This window comes from Apteryx mantelli, chromosome 2 (genome assembly GCF_036417845.1).
Source record: "Apteryx mantelli isolate bAptMan1 chromosome 2, bAptMan1.hap1, whole genome shotgun sequence".
In the NCBI taxonomy this organism is placed as follows: Eukaryota; Metazoa; Chordata; class Aves; order Apterygiformes; family Apterygidae; genus Apteryx; species Apteryx mantelli.
The window spans coordinates 149175855-149198542 of NC_089979.1; the positions used below are offsets into that span (position 1 = coordinate 149175855).

The window sequence follows — 22688 nt, forward strand, 5'->3', positions numbered from 1 at the left end:
ACAAACTGAAACATACCACATTCCAAGTCCCCCCTCCTTTTTTTTTTTTTTTAACATGTGCCTTAAAAATTTCTAAACTCTGAAGGATGTTGGAACATACTCCCTTATGGAGAAATGTTTAGAATGCGAGGCTGGAACGGCTGTGTGAATCGCGTGTTTGGCTGGGCCCTTTATAAAGGAAGCTACCTTCATCGTTCCTTTTCCTCTTGCCTTCCATTCTTCCTCTATCTAAATAATTTCACTTAAAACTTTCAAGGAGAGAAAAGAGCTTGACCTAAGATATCCTGCATACAAACTGCAGACTCAATGTCTCTAGGGGGTAGAGTTGTGCACATCCCACCTCTCCCACACAGCAGTTCTTCATACTCCCCTACACAAGTGCAGATGTTTTATTAGTTAACAATGTATAAAATATAACCAACCCTGGCTATATAGGTCTAGGTAGTGACACTTACAGGAATGTATATAATTCAGTAGCAATTTACACAGATAGCGAATCAACTAAGCTGGCCTTGCAAAATCATCATGAAAATATACAGTCCTTGCACAAATTCTGCTTCCCTGCCTTTTAGCGTGATAATGAAGATAAATCAATGATACCTTAGTCGTCCAACACTAAATAAATAAATAAATACTGGCCCTGGGGCAAGTGAGTGAGCAGAATTGTGCAAGGCTGCATTTAATTTCTCTGTGCTCCCAACAATCACCACAATTAGTTCCTTCTGCTACAGGCATACCTGCTTTCAATGAGGAGCTGAATAGCCTGAGCTTTTCCTCTCTGCTGCCCACCTCAGCCCTCTCCCCCCAGCCTGTTTTTTCTTTAATTAGAAGGGACAACAGAATTAGAATTATTTTATTAACACCCCCCCCCCCCACACACAGATAACTTCTAGAAAGGACTATCCACCTCTAAGCAAAAGTAGAGAACAGCTGTGTTTAAGAGAAGTGTTTGTGTGCCTGTGGCCTGCCTGGTTTCTCTATTTGTCCTATCTTATATTCAACATCACTTTTGCTGGCAGCGACAGCCATGCAGTGCTACATCCACACGACAAGTTTTTGGGGGAGAAGAAAGGGCAGGATTAATAAGGCATTAGTTTTGCAGTCCCATCGAAGGGAAAATAAACAAAATAGTAAAAGTTGCAGCGAGGGCAGGGAAGCGGAGTAATAGTGGGAATGGATTAGTCCTGCAGGCACACTGAGGGGATATAAACAGGATAATAAAAGTTGGGAGTGGGAATGCATTAGTCCTGCAGTCACATCAGGGGGAAAATAAACAAGATAGTAAAAATGATTTCTGCGGGGTGGGAGGGGAGGGCGGGAACGGGGACAAGTCCTGCAGCCATCCTGAAGGGGGCATGAGCAGAGTGACATCGCGGGTGGGAGCGGGGCGCATGCCTGCCGCCTCCCCCACCCCCACACGCCGGGGAGGCGAGGCGAGGCGAGGGGGGCAGCCACTAGCCCGGCTAACCCTCGCCGGGCCCGGGAAGGGCGGCGGCTGCGCGCAGGCTGCCCTGAGGCGCGCCAGCCGGCCGGCCCGGCTCGCGGCCCGCCGGGGGTGGCGAGATGGCGCGCCCGGGGGACGGAGAGTGGCAGCACGCCGAGGTGGGTGCGCGAGCGGGGGCGGCGTGGCTCGAGGCCGGGGCGGCGGGCCGGGCCGCGCCGCGCCGCCCGCACATCAGGTGGCCGCGAGAGCCGGCTCTTCCGGCCCGCGCCGCCCGCGCGCTCTCGGAGGGGAGGCGAAGCGAGGCGAGGGGAGGGCGGGCGGTCCTGGCGGGGCGCCGCTCGCTCACTCGCTGGCTTGCGCACGCTCTCTGGGCGCGGCGGTTGGAGCCGTTGGGGGAGGGGGAGCGGGAGCGCGGACGGCTCACGTTCCATGGGCGGCTCGTGAAGCATCGCGAGGAGGCCCAGGCCGAAGCCTTCCCTGCGGGGCGCGCACCGCGCCTGCGCGCCGGCCCTGCGCTCCTGCCTGCCTGCCTGCCTGCTGTGTGGTGTCCTCCTCAGTGTACTGCCGCCCGGCTGCCCCTGTGTGCTTGCGTGACTGATACAGCCTGGCCGGTTGGTCGGGCGGGGGCGAGAAGAGACTCTCAGTCAGCGGTCATGGGCCCTAAATCATTGCCGTGCCGGCGGTGGCGGCGGCGGCGGCTGAGTGACTGAGGGGAGACACCGCCGGGGGAGGGGGCAGGCAGGGGGTGAAGTGTGTGTGTGTGTGTGTGTGTGTGTGTGTGCGCGCGCGCGCGCGCGCGTGTGTGTTGTTGACGACGGTGTTTTTAACCCTTAGATGGTCTCTAGCGAGCCGCTGCTGCTGCCTGTGTCACTGGAGGGCGAGTTCTCCAATAGCATGAAGGAGATGATCGGCGGCTGCTGCGTGTGCTCCGACGAGAGGGGCTGGGCCGAGAACCCGCTTGTCTACTGCGACGGGCACGGCTGCAGTGTCGCAGTGCATCAAGGTGAGTAGGCAGGCGAGTGCCAGCTCGCCTGCCCCGGCCTCCAGCCTAGTTACTTCCTTCTTGATGTTCCCTCTCCCCTTTTCTTGCGCCTGCTTCCTCCCCCTCTTCCCCCGCCCTGAATGGAGCTCCTGCTTGTTATCTCCCTATTTCTGCTGCCACGCACTTTTTCATTTGGCCCGCCCTGTCATCCTGTAGCCTTCCAGTCTGTCTGTTTTTTCCCCCATGCAAGAGTTCTTGTATCATGACTGTTAGAAGGAGACCACCCCCACCCCTTGTCTTTTGGTCTTTTTTCACTCTTCCTCCTCTTTTAGTTTTGTATGTTTATGCTTCCCAATCCTTCTGTGCATCCTGTTAACAATCTCAACTGCACCAGTCCAGAGCCAATGTAAAACTCCATTCCTTCTTTCCATAACTTCTTGCTAATCTCTATTCTGGCAATTGTTGCTTCATTTCTTTCTTCCTATGATCAGTCCCTTTTGTCCCTGCCTTTCCCAAACCTGCTTTTTGCAAATTCAAAAAACTGTTTGAGGGGCAGGCAGAAGACAAGGAGGGTTTTTAGGAATTGGAGTATGTAAGAAAGACTTAGCTGTCATGTGATTTCTTCCTCTGCCTGCCTTTCCTTGAATGTCATTTGGCTGATGTTGCCTGTTAGATGAAGAGACTTCCTGTTGTGGTTCTGCAGGGGGAGGGTGCTAGCCTTAATGGCTGATGCTGGATTTGTTTGGATTAGCGGAGGTTGGTTGGTTGGTTTCCAGCTCAGCTCAGGAGCTGGCATGTTCTGTGTACGTGTGGTTGTTTTGTTTCTGTCAGTGAGTTGACCCTTCTTTTGAGAGCAGGGGGAGAGACTGGATTCTGCTCTTTACATTGTAAGAAAGGAAGTTATGATGGCTTTTGCTTTAAATGGGTAGCAGAAATAAGGAATAACATGGTAGTTTTTCTGTATCAACTCTCAAACAATCAGATGAGTTCAGTAGATGGTGAACAAATTGGAGGAGAGACAAAGATAAACTCCTAAATCCAGTTAGCCCAAATAGCTAGCACGTGAAAATAGTGCTGACATGTCTCATGCTCAGTTTTATAATATATGAATTGCGTTGAAGATAACACAGCATAACAACCATTTACTTGAGGTATACGCTCCTTTATAAACTGGCAAGAAATATCTAGGAAATAGTAACAATTTAAGGAGATCTGCAAAAAAATCAATTATTCCTATTAATGACAGATTGAAGGCAGAGACGACCTGAACAGGATCTGTGAAATTAGTCTGGTTATGAATCAGTCAGTATTCTGCTGTCTTAAGACCCAAGTAATATTAACGAGTGAGCTAACTCTTTGCTTTTGTGGAATCTTGGAGTATTGACCCCCCCCCGCCCCAAATATGAATACTTTCAGAAGTCATACCTAAACTAGTATTATTCTTGTACTATATTGGGCATCTTTATTTGTGTCTAGAGCCCCACTAATAGTATCTGTGAGAGAATTCGGTGTTCTGACACCCCAGTACCTATGGAGCTGAAGTGGTAGTAACAACAAAAGTCTGTTTTAGGAAGTGCTTCTAATGTAGGGAGAGACTTCAGGAAATTGAGTACAAGCATATTGCACTTCTCTTTTTAAGTGCATGTCCAAATCTGGATTTGAGTCTGGAAGTAAGTCTGCAAAATACTGCTCCTTCTGAATCTAGGTGCTATCGTAGAGGTATTGAGAAAGGAAGAACTGTATGTCTTGATTTACTGTATCATTAATGTTCTGCGCATTGAATCTGATGTGTCACGTGAAGGTGGTAGAGGAAGCATGTCCACTTTAAATTTTCTTTCCACAGTCTGATTAAATTGGGTAGTCCTCATGATCAAAACTGGTAGTTTTAATTTGAAACCCGGGCATGAGTATTACCCATGAGACTTTCTCAACTGCATTAAATTTTTTAATTGGTTCAGAAGAATCTTCTCGTCAAGCATTAAGTCATTGGAAAGTTGTGGAGGACAAAATCTCTTCATGTGTTTAGAGAAGCTTCATATAGTAGTGGAGGTATAAACCTAAGGAAGTCATGGAACTCTATAGAGAATATTGCAGCATGTCAGAGTGCAAACCTGTGTGGTTTTTTTTTTTTTTTTTTTTTTTAGGCTCCAGATGTACTCTGTTACGTTTGCAGATATAAAAACTTCATTTCAACTTTGGTCTTTGCCCAGCTTGTGTTGCTTTTGGATCTAGTTGCCAGCCCTGTCTCTGAGTTGCATTCCATAATTAGTTTCTTACTCTGCACTGTCTCTTGCTAATTTAAATGTGCAATTGCACATTCAGAGTCCCTCACTTAATCTCTAAAAAGGAATTCAAAGTCCCCCCCATCTGTACTTAATATAAATGCAACTAAAACAAGATGTTTTCTGTAATGTTAAAAGAACTTTATTGTACAGTAAAAAGGGGTTATCAAGATAGTTGGTCAGTCAGTACTTGAATAGTGTATTTGAAATCTGACAACTGATCTTTGAATGACTATATTTATGCATATAATAGGAAATAATTTAGTTGACTTTCCTTTGTAGAAGGAAAGGTGTATTAGCCAGATGTTTTATAAGCCACAATACTATTCCTGCAGCCCTTCCTCCCCCCCCCCCCCCAAACCCTTCAGGCTAACATAAACCAGTTACTAGTGGATACTAATTCAATCTCTGCTTTTCCTCTTAACTGTTAATTTAACAGATATCTCTTACATTTTTTTTAAGTTAGTTACACAGTTAAACCAGCAATTCTATATAAAGAAAATATAGTAATTGGTAATTGAGATTAAAAATGCAATGTCAGATTCAAAGTATATTTTTGAGGAAAATTTTTTGGCTTCATTGTAGGTATTAGCCATGAAACCTATGCAAATATGTGAATATACTCACTACTTGTATTCTTGTAGCTTCATTACGTCAACAGTTCTTAGTTTTCTGGTCCATGCATTTCAAACATGAACTATAAAAACTCTTTCTGTGGAATTTCCTTTCAAAGCTCTGTTTTGTTATATCCTATAAAAATATAGATGACAGTCTTGCAGAGAAATCTGCATATCTCAAAATCTATTTTGTAAGGATTTATTTTCTAGGCTGAATATGGTTACACCTGACCTTAGCTGTGATGCTCAATTTAGGTTGTATTTGCAGCTCTATATGAACTTTCAGGAGAAAAAAAACTTTTAATCTTTGTTCAGTTTCTTATTCCTTATTTAAGACCAGTTATGTTACTCAAAAAGAGTAAGAAAACTTGATTGAAACAAAGTGTATGAACGTCTTACGACAAACTGAGATTTGTTAGTTCTTTTTAGTTTTCTCTTGAAAGCACTCTACAACAAATGACAGATGTTTGTTATTGTAAAGCTGTTTTACCCATTATGCTAGTAAATAAATAGCAAAGCAGATTGTATATACAACATCTGCTGCTTTTGAATGATTATATTATTTTTCAAGGTAATCAGCAATTTTTTATTTAATCACAATGAATATATATATATATTTTAAGTGGAAGTGTGTTGTACTTTATTTTTGGTGGCATTTTGATCGGATTTCATGTACAATGTTTAGATGTCAGCTTGCCTTGGTGAAATGATTTGGGATCTACAATATGAATGTTATAAAAGAGCTTAATATTAGTTATACTGTACTGTTGCTTACATTTGCTGAAATATTTTATCTTGTTCGAAACAGCTTGCTATGGAATTGTTCAAGTACCCACTGGACCTTGGTTTTGCAGGAAGTGTGAATCTCAGGAAAGAGCAGCCAGAGTGGTATGTGCTTTGTTTATTAAGTAATGCAAGTTGTAACGCTTGTGTGGATAATATTTACCCAAATATCTCAGTAATTGTAGAAAATAGCTTAGCTTTCTGTCATTATTCCATTTAAGCACTATTCATAAAGATGTTTTTTATTTTTTAAGTGGAAATACCTCAACTGTCTCTAAGTATTCTGACAATTTCTGATATTTATTACACCATTTTTCAAAGAGTATTTTCTTATCTGTGGTGTGGGCTGTGTGTAATATTGTCTGTTTGATACTTGTATAGTTAAACATGGGAAGGAAATAGAATCTATCTCCAGTTTTCTTTTACAGCAACTTTAGAGTGCAAGTTGAAAACTTAAATTTAGTAACACTTAATTATCACTATTCTTCTTAATTTTGGGTTCTAATGCTTAAAATTGACTGTTGTCATATGATATTTCTGGTCAAAGAAACATTTTTTTTCTCTGTCTTTTTAACATTTTTTATGATAAAGTATTGGGGATTCAGATAATCCTTCCTAACAAAAAAAACAATTTTTTTTCTCAGTTGCATGCAGCTCGACTGTTTTCTTTCTTGTCAGATTTGTCTGTTAGATCAAGCTGCATAATAGCAATCATTTTCAGAAAAAGAGAAACACTTATCCATAGTTGGCATTTTTTATTGGCCTTTCAGCAAAAGATAAAGACGAATATTTAGAAAGACTAGCTGTTCATTTACCTCTGAAAATAATTTTATCATATTAAAAGAGAAGGTTGTACAGTATTTTATGGCAGTGTAAACTACCTCTAACTCTTATACCTAAAAACAAATAAAGAGCCTTTCAGCAAATCTTTAGTTACTGTCAGTGACAGGTGGAGTGTTTACATGAGTTGTTTGCTGTATGTTTTTTTTTCTTTTTTTAATGTAAAGTACTATAAAAATGGTAGGATGACTTACCAGAATGTGAGGTTTCTGAACACATGACTGAATAATTTTATTCCTCTCCCTTTTTACGACTTGCCGTTAATATTTTTGTAATGCCCTAGTAACCTAGTCTTTCATAGTCCTTCCAAAGCAGTCCTGTCAGTAGAAGCAAGAACAAATTGAAAATAATGGGCTCTCCAAACATTTGTCAACAGAAAATCAAAAATACTACTGTTTCTGAAGAAAGGGCTGTTTCTTTCTTCTTAGCTGCGATCTTTTCTTGGGAAGAGCATCAGCAATGTGAAGTTTTAAGAGTAGCTTTTTTTTTTAATGTTGCTGAATTTTATATATAAAGGTTTGAATGATCTGTAAGATAGGAAAGGAAAAATAGTAGAGGGAAAAGTGAGAGGCAGTTGGAAAAAGGATTTTTTTTTTTTTTTTTTTTTTTTTTTTTGGGAGCGTGGTAGGGAATTCTCATCAGAATTTAGGATACAATTATTCCTGGCTTCTACTGACACAGGGAATGAAGGAGAACTGTGCTGAGTTCTAAAATAAAGTGTCTCACTATATCTGATAATTTCTTGAGTTTATCAAAGAGAATAGCTTTGACAGACATTTTCTGCGTTTCTTGACTGTTTGAAGTTGTTAGCAAGGAATAGTGATAATTGTAATTGACTTTTCTGCCCAGGATATTTTGTCCTCATTTCTACCTAACAAGGGGTCTGTTCATGGTGCACTTCAAGTTGATTACTGATTTGGTTAAAGAATCTTTCCCATTTGTAATGTAGCATAGGTTTAAGTGGTTCTCATGTGAAATTGTTGTAAGTGCATGTGTGGTAGAACAGGTTGACAGCAGCTGAAGTTTTAACAAGTACTGTTAGTGAGTTAGAAATATGGTGGCTGCCTGTGAGTCGTCTTGGGGAAGCCCTTAACATTTGAAAACTGGACTGAATATCTGACTGGTACAGAAAACTGGAACTTTATTGTAGCAAGTTTATCAGACACTGAAGTTGTTTCCCATTTGCTTGCAAAAGCAAACTTCCTAATCATCTCTACAGGAGACTGAAGCTTAGTTCTTCCAATGGCATTTCTGTATAGAAACAAAACCAGAATTAAATTAACTATGTTATATTCAATGTGCCACTTTTTTTTCCAGTCTTTAAAAAGAGCAATATGAGAGTTTTTCACTCTTGGCATGTTTTTCCCTGCTGATGCTCTCTCTAATATATATATATATATATATATACACACACACACACACACATACACACACACACACATAAAGCTGCAGTTAATGCTTACTGGGCAAATAAATCTGTTCCGAGAGCGGAGTTAATTGTTCATGTTTAAATTATTCCTGCTTTAACAACTGAAAGCAATTGACTAACTCGGCAGTATGTAACTCATGTAGGTGGGCCACTGAAGAACTTCACTTAACAGCGGGTCAGAGCAGTTGGCTTCCCACACACTTTCACTTGTTGACACTGATGTCTACTGTGTCTCCTTTCTTTTGTATGCTGTCACTAAGCTGTTGCATACTGCTTGCCTGTGAGAGCAGGGGCTGATTAATCAGCTATGCAAGCTTCCTGGCTGGTTGATATTTGTCTTGGGACAGTGGGGTAGTAACCAGTATCTCGGGTTTTGAATGGTCAGCTGCTAGTTGGAAAGCACAGTTTCGTGTCTCACAAGCCGTACTCTGTCTTGGCTCTAGTGGGTCATATTTTTATGTGTGTGTGAGCAACTGAGATTTACAAAGTTGAATTGTTTGTTTGTTTGGACAGATGGAGATGTCTGGTAATTGTTTTATTTACTCATAATTATGCATATGTAGTACATAAGAAATACAAGGATGTGATCCCAATATGCACTTTTTGCAATTACTCTGCAAGTTTTTTTGATGTTGCTTGAAAAGTCTTTAAATTTCCCTAAATCAGCTAATTTATCTTAGCTGGTGTAGGGTGAGCATGGAACAGGAATCTCTTCAATATGGTTGAGCAACAACTGCTCTCAGTTTTACCTGTCTCAGGATTGGCTGCTATAACCCTGAATGTAACCTTTTTGACGTCTGCAGATGTACTTGAATTTCAGACTCAAAAAGATAAGCAGGGCACTTGTGTGTTAATGTAAGAAAAATGCTATTAGGATATGTGTGAGGATGTGTACGTACAGAGTAGTATGTAAGGGGTAGCATCCTGGCTTGGGAAGCTGGAAGGTGTATGTATGTTGTCCAGGGGCTTATAGTTACTACCATATCGAAAGAATGCCCCAAGAACCTAAGTTTGGGAATTGTGGCAGCACTACTGTTGTTCATAAAGACTTTTTCGCCACCTACCTGTTATGCGCCAAACCTCTTTCTGGATGATTTTGTAATAAGAATGACTTAATTACAGCATTTAGTGAGGAGCAAAGTGGCACCGTGTTTTGCATTTTACTGCAATCTACTCTTCCTTACGCTTATGATGAAGAGGAGCTGAAATAATTCGTGTGATAGAGATACCAGGCAGTACAGAGCCACCTGACATTTGCACAGACGGTTAGCTTGTGTCCAGCCAGGCTTATTAGCTACACATAAATGCTAGTCCTTATGAATCCACAGAAAGCAGGAGATCTCTGAACTGAACTTCAGTGCTGTGAATTCCAGGAAGCTTTATTAGCCCAAGCACAGCTCAAATTGTAACTGTGAGGTCAGTCTGCTTGTAGCTCTACAACTGAATTAATAAACTGTTAATCTGGATTCACTGGAATAATGTGTGTTATAAGTGTGTCATTGGCTCTGGAAGAATCAGTTTGTACTTGGCTGGTACTAATTGTTCTAACTTGGTGAAGATGGTGGTTTCTCCACTTGATGTGTCTGTGTTGTCTTTTTTTAATGGGAAGTCTTATGAAGTTGGGTGCAGTGCTGGCTCTGCACTAAGTCTGCGTATTTGTGCATCACTACAGCTGGGCTAAGTAAACCACCTGGACTTTAGTCTGGGGGAATGTGTTGAAGGGCTATGACTCCCTGTGGAGCTAGCCACATAGGATTTGAGCTAGTGTTCATCTGGATCTCAGCTAAGTCTAGAATTACTGTAGTCTCTGCACTTGCACATGTATACCTCTTGGTGTGGAGATGGAAAGACCATCTCTGCAGTGTCAGTTTAGATCATACAATGCTTAAGAGTTAGGATTCTGGGCTGCAGAAAGGCGGCTATACTGGCTACCTCCAAAGCCAGTTCAGGTACGTTGTGTTCTCACAGTGGTAGGTTCCTGCTAGTAATCCTGCTAGACCTGAGTTGTTTCTGCATCTGCTGCACAGATGATCCACAGTCTGAACACTTTAGACCTTTTTTTTTTTTTTTTTAAATCTCTAATGCAACAAGGGTTGTAGTTCTCTTTCTCTCCAAGATTTTTTTTTTTCCCCAAGCTTTTCTTCATATATATTCTACAAGTTTGTTATTATAGGGTTGCTCATAAGAGTTGTATGGTTTATCTTTAGTTAACCCTCCCAACCTCCCCCTGCCCAAAGCATTTATTTAGTATAAATTTTGCCTACAGAAAAGGAGGCAATGAAGGAGGAAGTAGGAGTGCAGACTTTGTATCACGCAGATAGGTTTGTCATCAGAGTTCTGACAGTTCTGGCTCAACAGGCTGTTTGCATACGAATAGGGTCTCTGTGCCTGTGTTTAGAATTGTTTTTGGTGTGGATATTACACCTGTATCTGTGAACTATAATGAATGTTAATAATTATGGTTACAGTAGAGGTGAACTATAACTTAATTTTAGAAAAAGAACAGCAAGTTGTTGCTTTCCGCTTTTTTTTTTTTCTTCCTTTTTTCTTCAATTTGAAATACTGGCCACCAAATAATTTCAGCATTTGTACTTACTGTATCTTCTCTTTGAAGGTATCTCTTCAAATAATTCTTACTGCAACTTTGAAATGAATGCTTGTTTGTATATATATCCATATATATATATTTTTTAATGTTAAAGGAATATTTTATATGTGAATCTGCTACTACAACTAATTTTAAGATTGCTATAACAAGTAATAGAAAAATTACTTTATTTTTGAGCATACAACAGAAAAATAGACCTAAGTGCTATTGTTATTTGTGTGTTTTTTACACAGCAGTAGAATAGGAAGCTTGTAAAAAAGAAAGGGGAAAGCAACTGTAAAATACAAATTACTAGAAGATTTTTATAAAAATGTGAAACTACTATTTATTCATAATGGTCCCTGTCAAAAAACAAAGCCCAATCCTGTCTCCTATGAATGCCTATGCAGTTGGGAGGCAATGAATATTTTTTCATATGTGGTTAACTAGAATAAAATGGCTATTTAAAGATGCTCTGCTTTTAGTCTAAAACCTTACAGGTTGAGTGGTGTGTATTTCTTGCCCATTAGATAGATGGGTGACTGTTGCTTACTTTGTATTCCCTGAGCAGAAGAAAGTAATTTTTCCCATTTAAATTCCTTTCTTATAAATATTGATTACAGACCCTTAACTTTGTTGCACTGTGACTCCGAAAGATTTCAGAATTGCTTACTGCCGCATAATGTCTGGTCATCAATGGTGGTGGTACAAGTGGTGGAAGATGCTTCAAAAACAGAATATAGTTTCTGTGCATCTTTCCATCTTTCGTTCTAACTGGTGATGTGAACCTTGTATGCACTGTCTTGTGTGCTCTGCATATCAAAATGAGAGTATTAATGCTGTTCCTGATTGTGCTGCCTCTGTGCTTTTTTTTTTTTTGTGCTGCATTCTTTCTTACTTGTATGCGTACTTGGTACTTGGTTCTTAAATGCACAGCTGAGTTCATAAACTTATTTGGAGCATTGTCTTGCAGCAGCAGAAGTCTGCTAATTTTTTTTAACAGTTTTGCTTAGTTACAGTTTACCTACATGTATACCTTATTTGCATAGTAGAGTATATTTACATTATGCTAAACCTGGATACGTAGAACATTCAGACTTTAAAACATAGCATAAAATAATTCCATCACTGAAGTACTACTTGATCAAAAATTTTTTAACATAGGTATCGATTTACCAGGTACCTTTGGCAGATGCTCCAAATATTCTGTAGCAAGATTATTAACCAAAATAAGTAGTAGATTCTAGATCAAAATATCTTCCATTGTAGAAACTGCTTAATTCTTGCACAGAAATGTTTTGAGATTGTTAGTTTCATTTACTAAACTGTTCAAACACAGGCAGAAGTAGTCTCTAAAATAAACAAAGAGCTCCTCAGATGCAAGGAACCTTAAAAATGCAGGCTAGCATTTTATGTTATACCTAGAAATGTTTAGAGTACAATTGTAATATGTAGCTGGAGAATACTAGAGTCAGTATCATACTGTTGGCCTGATGACAAAAGCTGGGGTGGCTGGTTGGAAATCCAGCCAACATGACAGATATTTCTCATAGCTTTCTGACATTTCTCCTTAAAGTCAAATCTTAAAGTTTAATTGTCTATGTTTATCATATGGATTTCTGCAACATCTGGCAAGACTTGCTGGTTTCAAATATGTAGTGGGAAATTTATGGCTTCAGACTTCTGAAGTTGGCGGAACCAGATTTTGATACGTGCCTCTTTTATGAGAGCTGTATGTCATCATAATGTTCAGTTGTATTCTGTTATCTCTTCTAATTACCTTATGTGTATTGAGTAAAAGGATGACTAAATGCCACCTGTAGTACATACTGACTGGATGGTCTTGGAAGAAAAAGAATGCTGATTTGCATGTTGAGTGCCTCTGATCTTCTTGTCATGTTCTGTAAATTTATTATCTGTAGATGTTTTTGACAGAACTAACTGAATCTGCATATATTTTTATTCGATTTCTTGATAAAGAGAACTAGGTTGAGTCTCTTCAATTTATCCAGGTATAAAACCCCAAATGCTTCAGGTAGTCAGTCTGTTTTTCTTCTACCTGTCAAGTGTCTGTTTTAAAAAAAGTTCTCTGCTTCTCCTGAGACAGATGACTGAATAGAGATGGGGCAGAGATTTGGCAAATTTGTCAGCATCAAGAAATGATTATTTGAAGATGGAGATGACTTAATTTCTTAAGTTGTCAAGTTGCAGAACATAGCACTTATGAAGAGAAGTACTGACAGTATGCGTTCGTTTGCTCTATTAGTGGTGTCAGCCAGTTGGGGATTCTTGAATGCTTTCCTCACAGTGGCAGAAGATCTTACGATTCCTGTTGTTTCTTCACTGTGGCTTATAGGTGCTGGAGTCTTGTATGAATCATAGGTTAGAAACACTGGAACATCAATAGTTCTAGTTTGCTTCTTTTCAGGTATCTATGTCAAAAAATTGTGTAGTTATCTAGCTACTTGCTGACTTTATTGCTTCAAATATTTGTATACTTGCAGGCTTTTATTTATAGAGCTGTTTAGATCAAAAAACAGAAGGTGGATATTTTGTGGGCTTACAAATAAGGTCTTAATTTTCAAATACTGCAAATTGAGACCAGTGAGAAGATACTTTGCTGTGTAGCTATAGTTGAGGAACTACTTACTAAGAAAACATGTGTTGAGTTGCACAGACAGCAGTCTCTTTGTTGGCTGGTCATGTATTCCCATGGCAGCTTTTGGAAAGAGGTTATATAGTTAATCCTGTTTGCACTACTGAGCAAACGAAAAGTGAAGTTTTGACTCCAGTAAGTGTCCTAAGGCAGGGGTTTCAAAAACCAAAAATAAACTGGAAGGGGAGTTTTGAAAGTACCTAATTTGATTTAAGGAAAAGTCATAAAAGATCAGTAAAATATGAGAGTTAAAAGGGCTTGATATGAATATGTAGTCCGAGTTTGGTAGGAGTAGAGGTTCAGTAATTTCAGCAGCATCTGGGAATGCTTGTTAATTTTATTGGACTTTCTGGAGTCTTCAGGGCTGCAGGAATGATCTTTGGTTAGTCTTTGTATGTTGGCAGTATCAGTTTTGCTTCATAGAAGATAGTTAAGAAGTAATTGGAAAAATGAAATGTCACTGGGTTCTGAGGGTAAGTTATTCTCAGCAGATGTAGACATGGTCAGTCTGATACACATCCTGTTGCAGGGTCTGTTTGTGTACTAACTGCCTGTGAATTCTCAATCTGTGGATAGAATATATGCCAAGATTTAAACTTCCATGATACTTGTTCAACCCTCTCTGCAAATATCTGTGTTTTTTTTTTAATCTGGTTGTCCACTCTTGGAAAACGAATTCTTCATAGACTGCTCAGGCATGTGTTCTTCTGTTAGATAGCCTCTGATTAGCTGAATTAGAGTTAGGTTTTCTGGTAAGTATAATCTAGCTGTGTGTTGTGGTTGGTACAATTTTGTGTATGTCTGTTTGTCTTCAGAATATGGTATCTGCTTTTAGTAGGAGCTATGTTTACATTGATTTAATAATATATTTGCTGGAATCTAACACAACCTGAACACTAAAATGACCCCCAAATTTTCCAGATTTAGTAGAGGGGGCGAAAAACAAATATTCCTACTTTCAGTGTTTTCATTCCAATGTATATGTGTTATTTCCCCCCAAAATTACTTTTATTAGATTAAAAAAAAAAAAAAACTGCCCAAAACACTGGGGAAAAGAGAGGATGTGAGAAGAAAAGCGTAAAAGGAATATGAGAAAACTTAAGACTCTTACCTCTGTTTGGAGAAGATAGGATACTAGTTCCATGACTTTTGGGGGAGAAGGAAAATAAACAGCAAACAAATTCTGGTTTAGAAGATAATTTTGATCGAAAAAACAAATTGAATGAAAGATTTCAACCAGTTACATATAGATAGGATTACTTAAGTGCAACATTGGCATAACTGAATCTTTAGACATGTTTTATGATCAGCTTTGTATGCATAGTTATTTTCTAGATATACTTTTTTTTTTTTAATTTTTACATTTTGGCAACAGTGGCTATGTTCCTGCCATCATTAAATTGGTATACACTAATTGCAGTAACTACCCATATGGATGTTTTTACTCTTCTGAGCCAGTTTTTTAACCCATATTAAGTTACTTCCTGTTTTCTGAAGTAGTAGTGTCTAAGGCTGTCTGGAATATTCAAACCTTGGAGTTGGGAAAGATCATCTTAGATCTGGTACAGAGTATCAGAGGTGACTTTTTTTGTATGTTTTCTTCTGCTCATGGAATGAGATGAAGTGGTATGGAATATTGCACAAACGAAGCTACAGCACAGAATTTAGGGGGGTGAATATCTGGATACAAGCAGCTGTGCTAAAAGCTTCCAGAACTATTGATGGGTGGGGTGGGAAGCAAGGTTGATAAGAGCATCTGGGGCTGCTAGTTAGCAAGCTATAGATTAGAAACTAACTTTCTGAACAGCTGCTTTGCTTACCTTCGTAAATACAACCATGTGCTTTGGGAATATGTTGAGTTAGTGCATTTTGATGTGTACAGAAAAATCCAGCAGCATAGCATGCTTTAGAACAGTAGAATAGACATAGTTGGAAGCAAGTTCAGAAGTGAAACAGTAAAATAAATTGTCGCTCTCATTCTCTTTCCTCCTAGGTTAAGTTTTAAGAAAGTCATGAGTGTTTGAGATGGAGTGTGTGAGTTCCCCCCCCCCCCAGCACAAAAACATGAACTAAAACTCACAACAAAAATAAATTGATTTAAACACTCCACTGTTTGACTAGTGATTAATATGAGCAGCAAATTAAAATTTTTTGTATGTCAGGTTGTAATTCCTGTTGAGGAAAGGACTGAATGAGGTTGAGTGCCAGGTTTCAAGAACTGTTGTTACTGATTTTGTGTACCTTGCTGTTCAGCAATATATTTCATAAGGTATTTTATTTATAACTTTAAGGGTCATATATTCCAGTCTTTTAAATGGTTTCCTTTTAGTTAAATCCCGCTTTGTTTGCCATTGTCAAACAATATGAAACGGCATTTCTGTAATCAAAATGTACTTTGGATGAGAACTATTCCGGAAGAATAGGTGTCATGCTGAGTGCAGTACAGTTTGGGATGGAAAGTAAACTTGTAAACTAAACAGTCTGGATACATGCATTATGCCTGTTCAAAAACTTGAAATACATGTATGTCAGGCATATATCAAAACAAAATAGGGCTAGGATTGGGTCTAAGAAATATGTCCATTTTTCATAATGCTCTAGAAATCAGTCAGTTTCAGTGTTTGTTTTTTTTAATTAGTATTATTTTTCCCCCTTTCAGAAAGAATTCCCTCAGAATTTTAGAATCCTTAGAAAGATTCCCTCAGCTGGAATTCCGCGATCACTTACAGCCAGCATAAATGATGCCACTTCCTAACCAGGGTGGTTGTGTCCTTGTCCAGTTCCCTGTGTGCCTTTTACGTTCTTTATCTGGCAGTAGTGCTCACGTGACCTTATGGAAAGATGGCTCAAAGAAGTGATCTGGCTGAAAACTAAAGTGCAAAAAAGGAGGGGGGGTGGGAGGGGGAGTATTTTATTTTTAGCTCACTGATCAGGATTTCCATATGGTCAAATGAATGCTCTTCTAAAGGCAAGGGAGGCAGTAGAAAGTACACAGCAGGGGATGGCAAGTGATCCTCTTTTGGCAGTAGTCTGCAATTATGTTAGCTTAAAGTGAACCTGAATTAAAGTCAGCTGGAACTGCAGCCTAATTTCTCAGCTAGCATTTAGGAACTGTGGTCTGTTTAATCTGGTGTAGATCTTTTCATGTTATTTAGGTTAATTAGTCATACTGAGACACATTGCTTCATTGCAATGCTGGGGATTCAATCCTGCAGGACTTTACTTGGTTGAAAACCAGTATTTGGGTGAATTGGCCTACCTTTGGCCTACCTTAGACCAGAATTCAGTAAAAATACATGCATAGGTATTCTTATGGCTCTTGTTTTCTTAAAACAAGATATGGTGTGTAACAGATGTCTGCAGAGTGAGACAGATCATGTTTTATGAAATTTATTCCAAATTTACAGAACCCTGAGGGAAGAACAAGGCTATGTTCCTATTATTCATGTTTTTTGTTCTTTCCTACTTGTATAGTCTTTCTCCTATCTCTATCTTCCTTATCTACATAAGTCTCTGTCTTGGTCTTTCTCTTAAAAGAGAAAAGTCTCTGTCTTCATCTTTCGCTTTCTCTGTCTGATTAAATCAGTTTATGTATGCCCTTCCTGCTTTTCTTACTTGAAAAAATTGCTGGAGTTAGGTTAACCAAAAAAGCTCCAGTAATTAGATTTGTCAGATTCCCACAAATACTCCAACAGGTCTGACTGTTTTTGTCAGGGGTATGTACTGTTAGCTAACCATTATATAGTGCTGCTTAAGGTAGTTATTGCTTGTGGCCGAAATGGAAAGGAATATTTATCTGAAATAGGGAGAGAAAACTGTGGGCTGTGATAAAGTGGAGCCAAATTGGACTGTAATGCAGTATTGGATTTTTTTTTTTCTTCCCCTTAAAGGTCTGTCTTTAGTTTTCCTATTTTACTCTTCCCCTCTGGGAATTCTTTGTGCTCATTGTCTCTAGTGGACATCTTCATTCTTATTTTACTGTTCTTTATTTCTTCTTGCTTATTTCTACTTTTTTGATAGTGAAGAAAAAATTTTTCTTTCCCCTTCTGCCAGGGCCTCCCATACTTTTGACCACTTTAGGTCTCTGCTGTATGGCTTTTTAAGGTTGGATCAGATGCCAAAGGACCCCTCAGGACTCGATGTTTTTTTCTTCAGACCCAGGCAATTTCAGTTCATCTGGCTGCTAAGGTTACCGGGTCAGTCTTTTTTCTCCTAAGTAACTTGCTACTTTTGTTGATCTGAAGTACGTTGTGACAATCTCACTATCAGACTGTTCCAACTGCAGATCTGTGAGGCTGGTTTCTCTCTTCTCCTCTCCAGGAGATCTTATAGTCCCAAGTAATTCTGGCTGAGAGCTCATCTGAATTCTGCTTGGACAGAAGCCAGATCCATGAACTCAATCTGTTTGACTGAGGAGTTGTAAAAATAAGATGTCCCGTGTTACATGTTGTAAGGATAGGAAAGAAGGGAACATCTGTCACTGGCTGCAACTTCAGTTGTCTTTCAGCTGGTACTGATATCTTTTTCCTTCATCTTCCTTAAATCTAATTCAGCTGGCTCTACGTATGTGCTGTAATGTTTCAGGTGGTTTTTTTTTTTTCCTGGTTTATTTAGTAGTTCCACAAAACTTTTTTTTGAATGTTTGGACAATAAACCCATCTCAGAAATTCTTTGCCAGGACTAAGACTTATGACCCACAACTGGAGAAGAGAGCCCATGCATGGTCTGGGTGCTCATATATGAGACATCATCTCACCATCCATACAGAGCCCTTTGTTCCCTTTGCTGTTGCAGAGATCCAAGCTTTATTCCATTGTACAAGTTGTATGTGAAGTGGTATTTAGTGGAGAGATTTGCCTGTTGTTGTTCACTTAGAAACTTCAAGATCCACCCATAAGTCAACTGGAAAAAGGAGACACTGCTCAGACAAGCATTCAAAAAAGAAATTATAAGTGACTGGACTTCTGAGATGTATACATATGCATGCAACTACTTTATTTCCTTTCTCCTGCAGAATCCTTTGTAACAACATAATTTTTTTTTTTTGGAAATATCTAAGGTATTTTTTCAGAATTTGCAAATTCTCAGGTCAAAGTGTCACTTCATTTGAAATGAATATATTGGTGGAAGGTTTTAGAAGTGCTAATAATTTAAATAAAAAATATAATGGAAAGCTATTTACTATTTTACTTGCTATTCTTAAATAGACAGGGATGAGGCACATTATGAAAAATTAATTTCAGTGAATTTTTGTCAAATTCATTGGAGAAAGAAAACAGTAAAATAGTTTTGCTGTGATGTGTGTTGGATTGGGAGAGAAATGGGTAACAGGATCTGAGAGGGTGTAGGTTGTTAACAAATTATGTTATGACCCAGAAGGAGGAAGGGAAATGGTCACTGTGTGGTGTGTGGTGTTCACTGTATGATGTGTGAGTTATTCTGATGCTACTTCATTGCAGATTGTAGCCAGAAGTCACAGCCCAGAAAGTGCTCTATATCCTTGGAGTCCAGGTATCCCCTCCCTGTTCCTCAGCCCTAGCTCCCTGACAACTGAGTTCAGGCAGGGGGGTTCCTGCAGGGCTCCCTGCACTCGAGCTTTCTTCCAGTGTCAAAGTTCCCTCCTCCACTTCTATTTTCTGCTTTCTGTCTTCTATGACTGGTTGCAGCTAGGGCTGCAGAGGAGTGATGAGGGGAGACCTAATGGACCCAAGTCCTACAGGGATATGGGACAAAAAAAAAAAAGAATTAGTGGAAAGTGAGCTCTGCAGAGGCTGGATGGAGCACACTAAACTCTTCTGAATAGAGGGCTGGTTCAGCTCCTTGTTGCTCAGTGTCCTGTGGTCATTTTCAAATGGTGGTATAGTTTGCTCAAAATGTTTACTCACTCTCTGTTTATTCCTGCTGCAGTGCTACAGTTTCCTGCCTTCAGTTTTGCTGATGCAACCGTTTGTGGGATTATGCTGCAAACTGGATCAGTGATATGACCTTAAAAAAAAAAAAAAAAGTTAATTTCACTTCATTTCACTGAGGGCAGCCCTACAGATAGTTGCCTCAGCAGCTGAGGGAGTGATAGAAGGAGATGAGTAAGGGAGAGGTGAAGGGAAGGAGGAGAAAAGAACCTCCTAAACTGGCTTTACCACTAATGAAAATGTATGTCATGCTTCCCCAGGCTTGCAGAGGTGGGGCAAGGTAGACTAATTAACAGCTTCCCTTGTCCCAGTGTTAGATATATCACCTCAGCCCACTGGGCTCCAGCTCCCAGCTGGAAGCTTTGGAGTGGCAGCAAACTTTATTGCACTGTCAGACTTGATATTACGTCTTGCTTTGAGAATCTGATTCACTGCATGGGGAATTTGCAAAAAATTAACCTACAGATACTAAGTATCTTACGATAACTAGCATCTGATGTTTGGAGATCTGAAATATTAAAATACAACTCACGTACTGCGTGTGTGTGGCCTGTACAACTTAACAAAATTTTGGCCGGTAAGATTTTGTTTAAAATGGGCTAAGCATTTTCAGTTGCAAAGAAATCCTCTTGTGTAATGCTCTGAGTCTGCAGGCTGCCTGAAAAAATGATTCGGAGGTTTTCAGCCACTTTAACCTCTAAGTTTCACCATAGCTTTAATGCTGCCTTTTAATAAATTTCTGGTCATTTTAGCAGGTGAATGTGAGGGGATGAAAAGTGAAGCAAAGAACAAAACAGCAGCAATCCTAAAGATTCTTCTCTGTCCTGGGTGCAGCTGTTTATACCAATCTACTGAGCTAAAATAATTTAAAAGCTTGTCTTCTATTCTACTCTTTTGTGAAATTCTTCTTGCTGCTAATACCAGTCTTAAAGGTGAAGAGAAACAGATAGCCTCAACATGCACTTTAGCTGTATGAATTTCAGGAATCAAATGCTTTATTCCTTAAATAAATTTGAGCAATCTATTTCTGAGGCACTTGCAGCATTGTAGGCTCCTTTATCTGCTGACTTGCAAGTTAGCTGATAAGGAAGAAGAGTGCTGTTCACGGAACACAGAGAAGATCTGTACTTATGCCAGATGTCCCTTTCCATTTGAAGGATATGGTATTTATTAAGTTTGCATCTGATGATACGACTTTTCTTCAGTTTCTTAAAAAGCTTGTTAGATTGCTTTGCTTTGAGTTGTCTCTGATTTGGGAATGTATAAAGGTAGCAATAAGCTGATGTTTCAGTATAGGCTCTCCTGTAGTGCTGTTTCCTTGCATGTCATTTGGAGCAGGTGAAGTGGAATATTTGTCAAACCCGTTCCATTTCTGTCATCTCTGAACTGATTTGAAGTTGGTTCATGCTACTCTAGGACTAGGTAAACTTCATATTAAGGAAGTTGATAGTGGCAGCTATAACAAAAAGAATATACTGATGTGATCCTGGTGGATGTCAGAAGAATAGGTTGTCAAACTTCAAGTTTCAAGACATTCAGTCTGCAGGAATTTCAAGGATGGGTCAACTTCTGACCTCCTTTTCCTGAAACAGAAAGCAAGATTGTTTTCTGCTTTTTAGAAAGAATAAATGAGAGTCAACAGTGACTTTGAAGCCAGCTAAAATGTGTACACCTGTACTAGTTATATCCATGGTGCATCTTTGTGATCAACCACCTTGGTAAACTCTGAGATCCCAGGAGAAAGAAATATGGTAGGGAGTCCTTGGATTGTGCCCGAGTTTCTTATCACCAAGTAAGCCTACCCTGTGCTGCAGTTTTTGGAGGCTTGCCTCCAGGATTCCCGGGTGTGGAATCCACTAATAAAAACTTGGTGGTAGAATTGCAAATAACTTAAACAGTAGTTTAAAGATCTGACTGAAAAAGCTTTTTGTGACGAGCTAATGTTAACGTTAATAGTCAAAGGTTAAGGGAAAACATACCTATTCACTTTTAGAGAATGGTTCCTCTCACTCTTTCTCCTTTTTTTTAATTCCCCCCTCCCCCCCCCCCAATGACAGATAACAACTTTAATTTGTGTGGTTTCTTTTGCAATGTTCCTCTGATCATTCCATTTTTTTATTTTATTTTTGCTTTTTTTCCTAGAGATGTGAATTATGCCCTCATAAGGATGGTGCTTTAAAGAGAACAGATAATGGGGGTAAGTTTTATTCTTATTTTTTGTGAACTCTTATCTTATATGAGGAGAATAAGACTGTGAAAAGAATACATAGGAATCCTAACCATAAACCAAAAAGAGCAACTAGTTTATCAAGCTAGCTGGTTTGGGAAGAGGTAGATATTTCACAATAGGCTTTACTTGTCCAGTTTAGGTTGAATTTAGTTTTAGAACATCAATCATTATTTTTAGTTTTATTTTTAGATAAGAGTAAAGGAGAAACTATTTTAATACAAGATTTAATATTAAGGTTTGATAGAGATAAAGGATAAATTGTGTATGTGTTCAGATGGAGTTTGAACGTTTATAGAAAGCTGTTGGAAGTGCATCATTCATTCTTATGCACGAAGAGGAGTGGGTTTTTTAAGTCTGAGGCCCAGACTGAATGCATCAGTACATTTTAAAAGGATAGCTCTTTCATGCATGGCTTACTAATAGGTTCTACAACAAAGAAGTTAGAGCTGAAAAGTTGGAGTAGTGATTTACTGTGCCTTGCATCTTTCTAATTGCGTCATTCAGGATATCATCAGTTCTGCTCCTGCTGAGTCGAATTGCTAAAGGAAGTCTACTGAATAGTCGTCTTGGTTATATTTTTACTAATAGCTGGGTGATATAAAATTAACTTTTCAATCACTTTTGCAAAATCTTATTCCAGTTCCTCATCTATCTTGAATTAGCCTAGTCATTTTGATGGTGAGACACTTCACCTGTGAGGGGAGAAAGGATGGTCAACATTCTAGATTTCATTTAGATAGTCTATGTACATTGTATTCTGAAGGTTTTATGTTGCATGCGTAATACTCTAACTAAATTTATATCTTTGCTTCAGCTTAGTGTTGATATAATTAATACAGCTTGGTTTGCTATTTTGTATAGAGATGGAGTTACAGGAACACAGAGCCCGCCTGAATTTGGGCTGATCTGTACTTTCTCTTGGGTACACT

General features: G+C 39.3%; 1 protein-coding gene across 5 annotated transcripts in view; it reads left to right on the forward strand.

Moving 5' to 3' along the window:
- The first annotated feature begins 1867 nt into the window (after positions 1 to 1867).
- Positions 1868 to 22688, forward strand: part of MLLT10 (MLLT10 histone lysine methyltransferase DOT1L cofactor) — a 134601-nt gene continuing 113780 nt past the window's right edge. The window contains exons 1-4 of one of the 5 annotated variants that reach the window (XM_067291775.1): positions 1868 to 2055; positions 2279 to 2447; positions 6134 to 6213; positions 21672 to 21726. In XM_067291775.1, the coding sequence (XP_067147876.1) occupies positions 2279 to 2447; positions 6134 to 6213; positions 21672 to 21726 (304 nt within the window). In that variant the 5' untranslated portion in view covers positions 1868 to 2055. Of the gene's footprint in view, positions 2448 to 6133; positions 6214 to 21671; positions 21727 to 22688 lie in introns of those variants that run through there. The other 4 variants (XM_067291776.1, XM_067291778.1, XM_067291777.1 and 1 more) reach the window with 4 other exon arrangements.